We start from the raw sequence: 12,941 nt of genomic DNA on the forward strand, positions 1-12,941 counted from the left end.
GGCTACTTCTCGGGTCACAAATTGGAAAGCCACTGAGATTTCCTGTTGGAAACTAGCAGCCATGCCCACACAGAACACAGCAAACCACACAGGCAGCCAACAAGCAAGTCCGGAGAAAACGGTTTTTAAAAGGCAGTTTTACATTTTTAGCGTCTAACCACCTCAAGCAAACAGGCAGGCGTCTGGGTCTGTTTTGTTGGGCACTAGTCTCTCTGGTCTCAAGGAAACGCCAGCTCTGGGAGGGCAGAACGACTTCCAAAACATACGTTAGGACAGCATAAAAACAAGAAGTTTTCCCTATTTGTGAATATTTTATTGGAAAAACTTTTAAAAGCCATAAAGATCCAATCCCATTTAGCTAGGAGGTTGGCAAGTTGCCTTTATTCAGAAGAACACAGTTACACGACGCTGACATGACGTGCGACAGGCGGCCGCCACTCCTTTCCCTGTGCCTCCAGCTGTGCCCAGCGATGCTGTCTGAGGGACACCATGTGGGGCACAGTCAACCGGCAAAACTTGGTGCATCACGGGCTCCTGTCATGCAGCAGATCTGGCTAAGACAAAGGTGGACATTCTGGGTGCTGGGGAGTGTGACCCATTAGCGACTGGGAGGAAGCCCTGAGACAGAGCACCCAGGAACCCCAACTTGACTCAGCAAGAAAACACCTGCTGGTGGAAGGCCCGAAGGAAGGACAGGGCTGTCATCACCTGAATCTCGGCCGAGATGGAAGCCCTCAGGTACCCTGCAGACTGGGGCGTCCCGCCCCAATCACTGCACGGGCCACTCCGCAGGGGCAAGGCATTCAGACACTTGTTGCCTCTGGAGCAACAGGCCAGGAGGGGACCCGCCAGGAAGGGCTGCATTTGCCAAGGCTTGCATTTAGCCGGCCTCAGCCCCTGCCCCGCAGGTGCCCACCAGAAAAAGCCTGTCCGGCGCCCCGCCTTGTTTCTTCAGTGGGTTCTGAACGCAGAGGACTGGCAAGCCACATGATCAGCCCCCCGCACACAGGCGCACACACTCAGAAACAACCCAAACTCCTCTGACACGGCATCGAACAGAAACCACAGGATGAAACAGCAGATCCAAACCGTCACAGCACAAGCTTGTCAAGAGCTCACCTGTCTGGTCGTCCAGTCGCCCCCCCTGCCCGCCTTGAACCTGCCGGCTGCAGCCCTGGCGCCTGGAGACCTGGGGATTGGCCTCTAGCCTTGCCGAGCGTCCAAGCCCAGAGCCATCCAACCCTGTGGCGCCTGGGAAATACCAAGACGCACAGTTAGCACCACCGACGGGACCGCGGCGGGCGGACGAAGCCGGCCGGTCTGCTCCCGGGCTGCCCGCTATCTACAAGCCCATTTCCGAGCCAACACCGTGAGGCCCACCGCTGCCCCGGGGGCCTGCCTCCCGCCTCGCAGAGCTCCCTGAGCTCTGGCGGCCTCGCTCCCGCTGCAGCAGTCCGTCTGGCGCGCGCAGGAGCCGCAGCGACCGAACACGACCTGCCGCCGGGAGCGGAGCCGGAGGGCTGGCGGCCCGGGCACTGCAGACGTCAGGGCCGGGCGCTGCGTCCCGGCCGAGGCTCTGCGGGGACAGCGGGGGCGGGCCGGGCCGGACTGGGCAGGGCGGACGCGCACCCCCAAGCGCGCCCCACCAGCCCGGGGCCGCCCCGCCTCCTGCCGTCCCATCCCCCTTCCTCGGGAAGCCGCCCCGGGCCCCGGTCGCGGCCAGACCCTAGTGCCCCCGTCGACCCCTCCACTTGCCCGTAAGTTTGCGTCCCGCCCGCTCGGCCTGGGGGCTCCAGGGGCCGAAAAGCGCCGAGTCTATCCGCCAGTGGCCTGCCGAGCGGCCTCGGTGTGTGGAACAGCCCGCCCGCGGCCCCGCTGATGCTCAACCCCGCCAGCCGGGCCGCCCTGCCTCGCCGCGACCACCGGCTGAGGCCGCCGAGGACCCCGAGCCCGGAGCTCCTGGGGCCGTCGCGGGGCCTGCCGGGAGTTGTAGTCTGCAGCCCACTGGTGCCGGGGGCCCGGGGGGAGGGTCTAAACCACAACTCCCAGGAGGCTCCGCGGCGGCGGTGACGCACGCGACCGCAGGAGGCGGGACCTGAGGGAAGGAATCCCGGCCCATGTCCCGAGAGCGACGGGAAGCCTCCCGCCCTGCTCCGGGGAAGGGCCCGGGCTCGCCTCTGCGCCAAACGCCGACGGAAGGCGCGTTCACATCGAACAGCGTGTAGTACACGTCGTCAGAAGGCGGCGGCGGCCTCCGCGGACCTGTCACCGCGCCGCGGGCCGGGGGCGCGGAGCCGAGCAGCGGCGCTTGGACTGGAAGGAGCCGGGATGCTTGTCCGGTTGGGCGCCGAGACCCTGGCACCCAGGAGGCCACCGAGGACCGAGCTCGTGCGGACCGGGCAAAGGGGGCCACGCCGCCGGGACCCGAGACCAGTGGGGCCGGGGCGCGGAGCTCGCGGTCACGCCTCCTGGCGGGAGGAGGCGGGACTCCCGCCGGAAGTGCGTCACCTCGCGTCGGCACGACGAGGCGGGGCTCTAAGGCCCTCGGCGCGGGGACGCTGCCCGTTGCCGAGGAGACGGAGGGCGCGTGGAGGCGTCCTGGCCGCCGACTCCTCTGACTGGGTTTGTCTGAAAACCAGAGCGACGCGGGCGGGTGGCTTTGACTCCCGCGGAGCCGCGGCGGTCCTCCCCCGCGCCGCCTGGAGCCCGCCGGCCGGAGCCCCCCGATCTCCCCGCCCCCGGGCCCCTGCCCCCGGAGCCCCCGATCTCCCCGCCCCCGAAGCCCCCCGGAGCCCCCGATCTCCCCGCCCCGGGCCCGCCGCGCATCTCCCCTCCGCGCCCCCGCCGCGGCTCCTGCGCCCCAAGTCTTCCCGGCGTCTGCTCCGCCCCCGTCGCGCTTCCCGCTCCCTTCGCTCAGGCGCCGGGCTCTGTGCAGAGGGCTCCTTCGGAGCGCGGCTCGGACCGGCCCTGCGGCTTGGGGACCCTTCAGCCTGGGGAGGTCTGGGGCCGGAGCTGTGCGTCAAGCTTCCGGCGACTCTGCCGCAAAGTCCGAGGCGCTCCCGACTGGGGCCGGCGCTTTCTCCTCCGACCTTCCCTTCCCTCCTCCTCGGTGCCCTGCAGGGCAGCGCGGCGGGCCTGCGCGGGGTCCTCTCTGGTCTCCCGCACGCAGTCTCGTCCCCGAGGCTCTGGTCGCGCCTTCATGACCGCGATCAGGACCTCGACTGTCACCCAGGCCTCTGGCTCTGTTCCTGGTGGGTGCTCGCCTCTCAGATGGTCGCTGGACTTCTTGGCACTAACCTGTAACTTGGTTCTCACCTTGTGCCTTCCTGGGAGACCTGGAAGTTACCGTCCGTCCCTTCTGTTGATCCGTTAACCTCGACGGGTGTGTGACTTGCACCAAGAAACCTACACTTGGTTTTCATCCCCTGTTTCTGGCTCCTAAAACCTCTGAATTTCCTAAGTGAGAAGAGTCATAAAAGTGTGTTTTGATACTCATAAAAAGTCTCTTTCAGCAGCATCTGCGTTTGTTAATAAGGTGATTTTTGGAAAGTCTTTGTTAACTTTAAAAACAAAAGTTATTTTACCCACAAAAATGGGTTTATTAGGGAATAACAGGGAATTACGATTCAGGACCAGAGAGCTATGGCAAAGCCGCAGGCAAGTCCAGAGAACAAAGGAGAGGCTCACGTTATTTTAGGGAGCAGGAAGAGGTTGGAAGGGTGGTTTGGTTTTGGGTTTGGTTTCGTGTTTAAGATTTTATTTATTGGGGCGCCTGGGTGGCTCAGTTGGTTAAGCAGCTGCCTTCGGCTCAGGTCATGATCCCAGTGTCCTGGGATCGAGTCTCACATTGGGCTCCTTGCTTAGCGGGGAGCCTGCTTCTCCCTCTGCCTCTGCCTGCCACTCTGTCTGTGCTCGCTCTCGCTACTCTCTCTCTCTGACAATAAATAAAATCTTAAAAAAAAAAGATTTTATTTATTTATTTGTCAAAGCACAAGCAAGGGAAGTGGCAGAGGGAGAAGCAGACCCCACCAAGCAGGGGGGCTGATGGCTCCATCCCAGGACCCTGGGACCACAACCCAGCCCGAGCCAAAGGCAGAGGCTTCACCGACTGAATGAAAGCGCATTGGAGAGAAGCAGGAGGTCAGGGCGATGATGGGTTCTCACTGCCTGAGCTGCAGGGCAGTGGATTTCTTGTAGGAGATTCAATGCACACCTCCCAGTGGGGCCTGTGATTGGTGGTTCTTGTTGACGGTTCTTCCTCGGGGAGACACGTGTTCCTGTATTTGAGGTTGAGGGGGTACAGCTCCTTCCAGCCACCCCTTCTAGCATTAGCAGTCCACTTTAGTGAGGCTTCCCTTTTAAAATGTTCATGGGGCGCCTGGGTGGCTCAGTGGGTTAAGCCTCTGCCTTCGGCTCAGGTCATCTCTGCCTGCTTGTGATCTCTGTCTGTCAAATAAATAAATAAAATCTTAAAAAAAAAAAAAAGTTCACGCTTCTAGGGTGAGGGGAGACCATCCATGTGACTAGGGGCTTGGAACTCAGCCTCACCCCGACCTCCTTCAGGGATGGGAGAGGGGTGAGGGGCTGAACCCATTCTCCAGTGGCCAACAACCTAATCAATCGTGCCCCTGTTATGAAGTCTCCAAACAAAGCCCAAAGGACGGGGTCTGGAGCGTGGGTTGGTGGACACATGGTGTGCCTAGACGGGCATTGGAGCTCCGCACCCTTCCCCGACCCCGACCGCAGGCAGCTCGTCCATAGGGCTGTTCCTGAGTTATAGCCTCTGATCATAAGCTAGTAATCTAGTAAATAAAATATTTCCTTGTGCGGGGGGGAGTCTTGTGGGACTTACCCATGAGCCAGTGAGATCAGATGCTATCTCCACATAAATAGTGTTAGAACTGAGTTAAATTGAATCGTTTCTGAGGAAGTGGGAGCATTGTAGGGTCAGAGAGACGTTACAGGAAATGTGGTGACCGTGTGTTCCCGAACCAGGGAGGGCACAAGTGAGCCTGCTGCTCCCCTCTGAGCTGTAGTCTGAATCAACCTAACCCTCATACAGAAGGCCACCCTCCGAGATAGAAAATTAAATAAATTGAGGAGTTAGGATATGGGGTCAAGGTGGTCAGCCTTGGCAGCAACGGGCCTCGAACCCGCCACGATGGGTGTGGTTACTCCAGTACCAATAAGCACCCGAACTGACCTGAGTGCATTGGCTCAAACGTGGATTGACCAAAGAGAAGCTTCAGGACGCAGACACTGTGGTGCGACAACCATTGGGAATGATGCCGAAGTGACAGGACCTGTCCACAATGGGATTTGGTCCAAACAGTCGTGGGAATTTTTAAGGGGATTCAAAGTTTAACAGAATGCGGCAACCAGAAAGGAGAGCAGGTCTGCACGCCCATGCTACCCACCCCCACCGCCCAGTCCAGCCACGCCCGCTGTCAGCACCAGGCCCTAAGAACATAGCTCTCCTTCTGGAGATAGCAGCAGCCAAGACAGCGGGGAATTTGCCCCTGACGGTGCGGATCTATTCAACCAGAACAATCCTGGCTTCGGTGGCCACGCATTAATTTTGCAATGGGGCCAGTGTTCCAGTTTGACTATCAGCATGGGGCTGTTTTTGGTCCCCTGCAAGGTGACTTTCATCCTCCTCATTGGCATTCAGAACCTCCAGGACTTCTGGCACTTTCCCAGAATCAGAGACAAAGGCCACCTTCATCAGGGACCAGCAGTGCTCACCTATGGCCACTCTGTGAAGCCGGAGTCCCCACAGACTGCTGCAGTAAAACGCGGCACTCTTCCAGCTTGGATTCAAGAGGTTTTGGAACCTGAGGAGCACCTGGGTGGCTCAGTCGGTTGAGCATCTGTCTCCGGCTCAGGTCATGATTCCAGAGCCCTGGGATCGGCCCCACGTCAGGCTCCCTGCTCAGTGGGGAGCCTGCTTCTCCCTCTCCCTCTGCTGCTCCCCCTACTCGGGCTCTCTCTGTGTCAAATAAATAAAATCTTAAAAAAAAAAGAAGAAAAGCAGAAGTTGGAGCAAGAAAAAAATGGAACGATAATGGTCACAATTTCCCAGAAACAGAAAGGAAGGTCACAGAAGATGCTGATGGAGAAGATGGCCCTTGTTTACCTCAGAGAAGTACATTTATGATGACGAGGGAGGACCAAGACACTGGGAATGCTGGCGCTGCACACCTTGGAGGTCCCTGTCCGTTCCCAAGAGGAGCAGAGGGAACCTGAGGGCACCGAAGAACAGGGAATCGAACGACAAAAATGCTCCTGACTGGGGGCACCCGGGGGGCTCAGTAGGGGAAGTGTCAGGCTCTCAATTTCCACTCAGGTCACAATCTCAGGGGTGTGAGATCAAGCCCGGTGTCTGGCTCCGTGCTGGGCGGGGAGCCAGCTTGAGATTCTCTCTCCCTCTCCCCTGCCCGCCTGTGTGTGCACCTTCAAATAGATCTTTACTACTGGATGTCACACACAAAGACATTTGTCACATAGCCAAAGAGGCACCCTGAAAGCAAAAACCCCTGCAAAGAGGACACACCCTGCGCACCAGCTTCCCTCCCTGGAAGGACCAGCCGGTGCTTCTGGGCCAGGAGATCCAGGCCCAGCCAGCGCTGGATCCGGCAAACCCCGGGAACTTTCCGGGGAAAAGAACAGCAGCTGTTACAGCAGAAGCAAAGGGAAGAAGAAAAGCCACAGACAGGTTACCAAAGAGGTGGGCGGGTGCGTCCATGACTTGTCACCACCAGAAGCCAGGGAACCAGTCGGTGATGTGGTTAGAAGAACTCCCAGTGAAACAACATCATTTTTAGACGGAAAAAAAAAAAAAAGCGTAAGAGAAACCAGGAAGGAGCAGGTCTTTTCTCCAGCTCTTCTCGCCATCCTAGAAGGGTGACTCTCTCGAAGGGTGACTCTCCAGGTAGGGCACACTTCTAGATCTTCCCTAAAAGGAAAAAGAGACTGGTCGGTCCGCGACATTAAAGCCACACGTAGTAGGCGTACAAGTTACTCCCTCAGAATGACAATCGGAGCAGTAGGAAGAGCGACGGGGAAAGGCAGGCAGTGCGGACCCTGCCGGGAGCGGCGAGGGAGAAGGCACTCGCGGGATCGACGAGCCCACTGGCCTGGCAGCAGCCGGAGCTGACGCCCATCAACGTGGACACCCTCGTGGGGCAGCCGGAGTGTGAAGACCAGCCGCCCCCCCTGTCAGAAGCGCTGAGGAAGGGTGCGGCGAGCGCCCCTGGTGTGGAAAACGTCCCGTGCGGGGCGTCTGCGAGTAAAGCCCCCGACTCCTGATTGCAGCTCAGGCCACCATCTCAGGGTCTTGAGGTCAAGCCCTGTGTCAGGTTCCCCACTCAATGGGGCAGTCAGCTTCTCTCCGTCTGCCCCCCGCACTGTCTCTCTCTTTCTCTCTTTCAAATAATAAATCTTTAAAAAATTAAGGGGTGCCTTGGTGGCTCCGTTGTTAAGCGTCTGCCTTCGGCTCAGGTCACGATCTCAGGGTCCTGGGATCGAGCCCCACATCGGCTTCTCTGCTCTGTGGGAAGCCTGCTTCCCTCTCTCTCTCTGCCTGCCTCTCTGCCTACTTGTGATCTCTCTCTGTCAAATAAACAAAATCTTTTTAAAATAAATAAATAAATAAATGAAATATTTTAACAAATAATAAAAATTTAAAAGTTAAAAATAAAATAAAACATCCCATGAGGTTTGTGTGAAACCATAATATTTTTTCTTTAAGTTTTTTTTATTAAGATTTTATTTATTTGAGAGACAGAGTGCATAAGAGAGCACAAACAGGGGGAGGGACAGAGGGAAAGGGAGAAGCAGAGTCCACACTGAATGCGGGTCTCCATCCCAGGACCCTGGGATCATGACCTGAGCCAAAGGCAGACACTTAACAGCTGAGCCACCGAGGAGAGCCTCTTAGTTCATTTTTGCTAATTTTTTTTTCTTTTTTAGTTAAATTGTAAAGCACCAAGTGAGCGTCTGCCAGGAGCCGCGGACCTGTCTGGCGGTGCTGGGATGGCACGTCGGAAACTCTCGTGTATTTTATCTTCTTGAGTGCGTGTTTATTTTTTTCTGGTTCCTTTTCATAGACAATGTTCTTTCAAAAATGCACTTTTTCGTACTTATGGAGAAACTAGAATTGCTTCTCTAATTAACGCTCGAGTTTTCAAGCCTGTGTTTTCTGCTTCCTGCAGGCATTCTCTTCCACCCAGTGTCCTGTCCTCTGTATGCTTTGGTCCCTCTGCTCCGTGTTGAACGCTTTCCTCGAATGTCTGATGAGCCTTCTTTCTCTGTTCAAATTTAAGAGACACTGCAGAGGGTAGGCTCAGGCTCAAGCAAGCATGTCGGAAAACCTCCAGACAAAAGTGATTTAGGGACTCCCGGGGGGCTCAGTCGCCTGGGCATCTGCCTTCGGCTCCGGTCGTGATCCTGGGGTCCTGGGATCGAGTCCTGTCAGGCTCCCTGCTCCACGGGGAGTCTGCTTCTCCTTCTCCCTCTACTCTTGTTGTCTCCCCACCCACACACCCAAAATAAAATCTCTCTTTTTTTTTTAAAGATTTTATTTATTTATTTGACAGAGAGAAATCACAAGTAGACAGAGAGGCAGGCAGAGAGAGAGAGAGAGGGAAGCAGGCTCCCCGCTGAGCAGAGAGCCCGATGCGGGGCTGGATCCCAGGACCCTGAGATCATGACCCGAGCCGAAGGCAGCAGCTTAATCCACTGAGCCACCCAGGCGCCCCAAAATAAAATCTCTTTAAAAAATACAGAGTATGGAAAAAAAAATACAGAATATGGTCGCTCTCTTGAACAGAGGTGGCCAGGGGCTGGTGTCAAAGGTCCCAAGTCCCCAGGGACCCCGTCTGTTTCTCCTTTGCTGCTTTCCTGTCCTCTTGGTTCCCTCCTGCCCGGAAGCCAGCTGCCTGGTAGCAAGGGGACTTCTAGCAGCTGGCGTCTGGTGGCCAGAACTTGGCACGCCCAGCTACAAGAAAGGCTGGGATGTGTGGTTTTTACGGAGACAGGCATTGGGCAAGCTAGTGCAGGTATTACCGAGGAGTGCGGGAGGAACAGGTGTTGGGGAAAACTGGCAGCCTCTGTGCTGGAGCCCCGCCTGCCTGGGCAGGACGCAGCCACCCAGCCCCTCCGGAGGCCTCCGGGGCCACTTCCCGCAGCTGAGGCTCCTTTCTGTGCTTCTGGGACCGTTCTCTTTCCGCCCTTGGAGGGCGTGCCTGGCAGGCTTCCTTCTGGAAGCAGAATTCGGGAAAGAAGCTTGGACAGTATGCCCCACAGGGGAGGGGCAGATTCCCACCTAACCTCCCGCTATTTTTTTTTTAAGATTTTTTAATTTATTGGACAGAGACACAGCGAGAGAGGGAACACAAGCAGGAGGAGGGGGAGACGGAGAAGACGGAGAAGCAGGTTTCCCGCCAAGCGGGGCTTGATCCCATGACTCCAGCCGAAGGCAGATGCTTCACAACTGAGCCACCCAGGCACCTGTCACCTAACCTCTCTCTTTTCACCACCTTCCCTCCGCGATTCTCTTTAGTTGAATCATCAATGGCATTGTTTTCTGTGCTCAGTGCATAGTGGCCCCGGTTAGAACTGCCTCGCGCGTGTTTTCACACGTAATTCCTACCCAGGCCAAGGAGCTGGGGAGGAGCCTCTGTCCTGTCCTACAGATAGGGACGCTGAGAGCCCAGGGTCAGGCTCCGAGGTGCCGGTGTGGATAGAAATATAAAACAGTGCGGCTACTTTGGAAAATAATCCGGCCGATTGCTGGTTAATCATACGCATACTCTGCCCCATTAATGAGCAGCTTACTTGTCATCGCTAAAGCCTGCCGGTGTCCCCAGCAGGGGGCCCTGTGAGCAAGTCACGGAGCGGACGTTGCTCCGCAGCAGGAGGAGGAACTTGAAACAGGGAAAAGGCTTAGAACCATGGAGTGAGGGGAGGGTACACCAAGGGCAGGGCACGTCCCTCCATGGGACAGCCCGTAAGAGCAAGGCTGTAGGGCCTGGGGCCACGGCGGCCATGAGAGGTGGAGCACGAGGGGGTTCTGGGGGCCCGGCAGGAGCTGGGGACGTTTGTGTTGGGGTTAGGGAGGGCCTGCGCAGGGGTCCGCTTTTGCCAAAGTTCATCAAAATTTACTCTAAAAATGGACGCATTTTATTTTAATTATTTTGAGAGAGAGCGTGTGTGCGCACACATGCGGGGGCACTGAAGCGGGGAGGGCAGAGGGAGAATGTCAAGCTGACTCCCCACTGAGCTCAGGGCCCTACGAGGGGCCCTCACTCAGGACCCTGTGACCGCACCCTGAGATGAAACCAAGAGTCCGACGCTCAGTCAACTTGAGCCCCAGGCACCCCGATAAAATGTATGTTTAAAAAAAGACAGTTAAGGGACGCCTGGGTGGCTCAGTTGGTTAAGCCGCTGCCTTCGGCTCAGGTCATGATCCCAGTGTCCTGGGATCGAGTCCCACATCAGGCCCCTTGTTCTGTGCGGAGCCTGCTTCTCCCTCTGCCTCTGCCTGCCACTCTGTCTGCCTGTGCTCGCTCTCTCTCTCTCTCTCTCTGACAAATAAATAAATAAAATCTTTTAAAAAAAAAGACAGTTAAAATAGAAGGAGAGTGTATCATGCTAAACAAAGTAAGTCAGAGAAAAACATGATTTCACACATACATGGAATTTAAGGAAACAGATGAATACTGGGGAAGGGAAAATAAGATAAAAACAAAAAGGAAGACAGACCATGAGAGACTCTGAACTACAGAGAATCAACTGCGGGCCGTCGGAGGGGGGGGATGGGGTGACTGGGCGATGGCGTCCCGGAGGGCACTTGCTGGGGTGAGTACAGGGTGTTGTATATAAGCGATGCGTCACTAAATTCTACTCCTAAGACATATACTACACTATATGTTCACTAACCTGAATTTAAATAAAAAAGAGAGAGTTAAGGGCGCCTGGGTGGCTCAGTGGGTTAAGCCGCTGCCTTCGGCTCAGGTCATGATCTCAGGGTCCTGGGATCGAGTCCCGCATCGGGCTCTCTGCTCGGCGGGGAGCCTGCTTCCTCCTCTCTCTCTCTCTCTCTGCCTGCCTCTCCGTCTACTTGTGATCTCTCTCTGTCAAATACATAAATAAAATCTTAAAAAAAAAAAAAGAGAGAGTTAAAGGTCATCCATTAAAAAGGCAAGAACACCTGGAACATTTACAACAAACAAAATGAAGGGGCGTGAGCCCTACCGGATGGAGAAGCATATTCTCTCTCTCTCTTTTTTTTTTTTTTAATTTTTTTAAAGATTATTTATTTATTTATTTGACAGAGATCACAAGTAGGCAGAGAGATAGGCAGAGATGAGGGGGGTGAAGCAGGCTCCCCACTGAGCGGAGAGCCCGATGCGGGGCTCGATCCCAGGACCCAGGGATCATGACCTGAGCCGAAGTCAGAGGCTTTAACCCACTGAGCCGCCCAGGCACCCCTGGAGAAGCATATTCTGATCCAAACGATTAGAACGGTGTGCGGCAGAGCAGAGCCAGCGACACTGTAGGGATTCCTGTAGGGTTGGGGGTGGGCCCCCCATCATAAATCCCTGGGGTAAGGGAGACCATTTAATCCATGAAGCTGATTCGGGAGCCTGGGCCTTGCACCACAACAAATCCCAAGTTGATCAAAATCAGACCTGGAATAAATAGATAAAACTATGACAGCGTGTGGGAACCAAAGGAGAATCCCCCCTTTTTTTCTTCCTGAAGATTGTATTTTTAAGTAATCTCTACACCCAAGGTGGGGCTTCAACTCAGGGCCCCCCGATCAAGCCTCGCGCTCCACCAACTGAGCCAGCCAAGGGCCCAGAGAATCCCTTCTTAACATCCACTTGGAAGGCTTTTTTTTTTTTTTTTTTAAGATTTTTATCTATTTGTTTGACAGAGAGAGACACAGCGAGAGCGGGCACCGGGAGCCCGATGTGGGGCTGGATGCCAGCTCCCTGGGATCGGGACCTGAGCGGAAGGCAGACAGTTTACAACAGAGCCACCCAGGTGCCCCTCGGGAGGCTTTTCTAATCGTGGCCCGGAATCCAGAAGTGATAAAGGGTGTTACATTTTACACGTAAATAAAGCATTCTTTCCCCTGGCAGATCCGTCCAAAGCAAATCCCAAAGACCACAAGGCTGAGGGTGATTTGCAGCTTACAGGAACGAACAGGAACACCGCTGGGTAAGACGCAAAGAGAATGGGCCAAGGATACCAAAAGGACAAGAAAGGAAAAGTTTGGGTTTTTAAGTGAAAGTTCACGCTTTTTAAAGGCAAGGAGCCCCACCCTCCAGAGAGGACAGGCCAAGGGCGCCCGGGGCCCGGCCAAAGCGCGCTTGTGGTCCTCAAAGCCCCGCGCTGCTTGGCTGGCTGGGGTCGGCGCAGGTGCCCGCAGCGTGTGCAGCCGGGTGTGGACCAGCAAAGACACCAATGCAGTGCGGCTGCCGCACTCCCACGCAAACCCACAGGCGCACCTCCAGGCAAGAGTGGAGAGCAGTTAGTATGCTCCAGATGTAGACACGGGGAGCACCATCCCTGCAGATGCATGTGCTGACCGGCAGGGCTCTCCAAAAGTAACTCTGTAAGGTCGTGTTGGTGAGCCAGGCCTGACTCGGGGAAGAAGTCCACTGATGACATAAACCAACGACTGAGTGAGAAGAGTCCCACTTCCCACAAGGAGGCAGATCCGACCCCTTGAACGACCTGAAGAAACGACAAGAACCCGTGTGGATACAGAAAGCGTCATTTCGAATGGGGGGCTGAGCTGAGAGGTGCGTGGAGGGAACTGGCCACCCTGGCAGCCGCACGACCCAGAGGAAGAGGCGGGCTGGCACCGAGCTGGGGGGAGCTGGCTGAGGCGGGAACAAGGGCTCCCATGGGGGCAGGGCACCATCTGC

General features: G+C 56.0%; 1 protein-coding gene and 1 pseudogene across 1 annotated transcript; one reads left to right on the plus strand and one right to left on the minus strand.

The window, feature by feature from the left end:
* Positions 1–115: 115 nt before the first annotated feature.
* LOC125097432 (AT-rich interactive domain-containing protein 1B-like) lies at positions 116–3,201 on the minus strand. The gene is made up of 4 exons (XM_047724961.1): positions 3,090–3,201; positions 2,176–3,000; positions 1,120–1,251; positions 116–845 (listed from the first exon to the last, which is right to left on the minus strand). Exons 1-4 carry the CDS (start codon positions 3,199–3,201, stop codon positions 652–654), a joined length of 1,263 nt encoding a protein of 420 aa, XP_047580917.1. The 3' UTR covers positions 116–651.
* On the plus strand, positions 3,200–7,308 carry LOC125097433 (arginine/serine-rich protein PNISR-like; annotated as a pseudogene).
* The last annotated feature ends 5,633 nt before the right edge of the window (positions 7,309–12,941 follow it).

Source organism: Lutra lutra, chromosome 4, assembly GCF_902655055.1.
Source record: "Lutra lutra chromosome 4, mLutLut1.2, whole genome shotgun sequence".
In the NCBI taxonomy this organism is placed as follows: domain Eukaryota; kingdom Metazoa; phylum Chordata; class Mammalia; order Carnivora; family Mustelidae; genus Lutra; species Lutra lutra.

What these genes read in the sequence shown, in the direction of transcription:
- LOC125097432 (XM_047724961.1), bottom strand. Translation starts at nt 3,201, where the DNA reads ATGAAGGCGCGACCAGAGCCTCGGGGACGAGACTGCGTGCGGGAGACC. An exon ending in CGTCGGCGTTTGGCGCAGAG is followed by an intron (nt 1,252 to 2,175) that starts GCGAGCCCGGGC and finishes GGTATTTCCCAG; the next exon opens with GCGCCACAGGGTTGGATGGC. An exon ending in GCGACTGGACGACCAGACAG is followed by an intron (nt 846 to 1,119) that starts GTGAGCTCTTGA and finishes CCTTCCTGGCGG; the next exon opens with GTCCCCTCCTGGCCTGTTGC.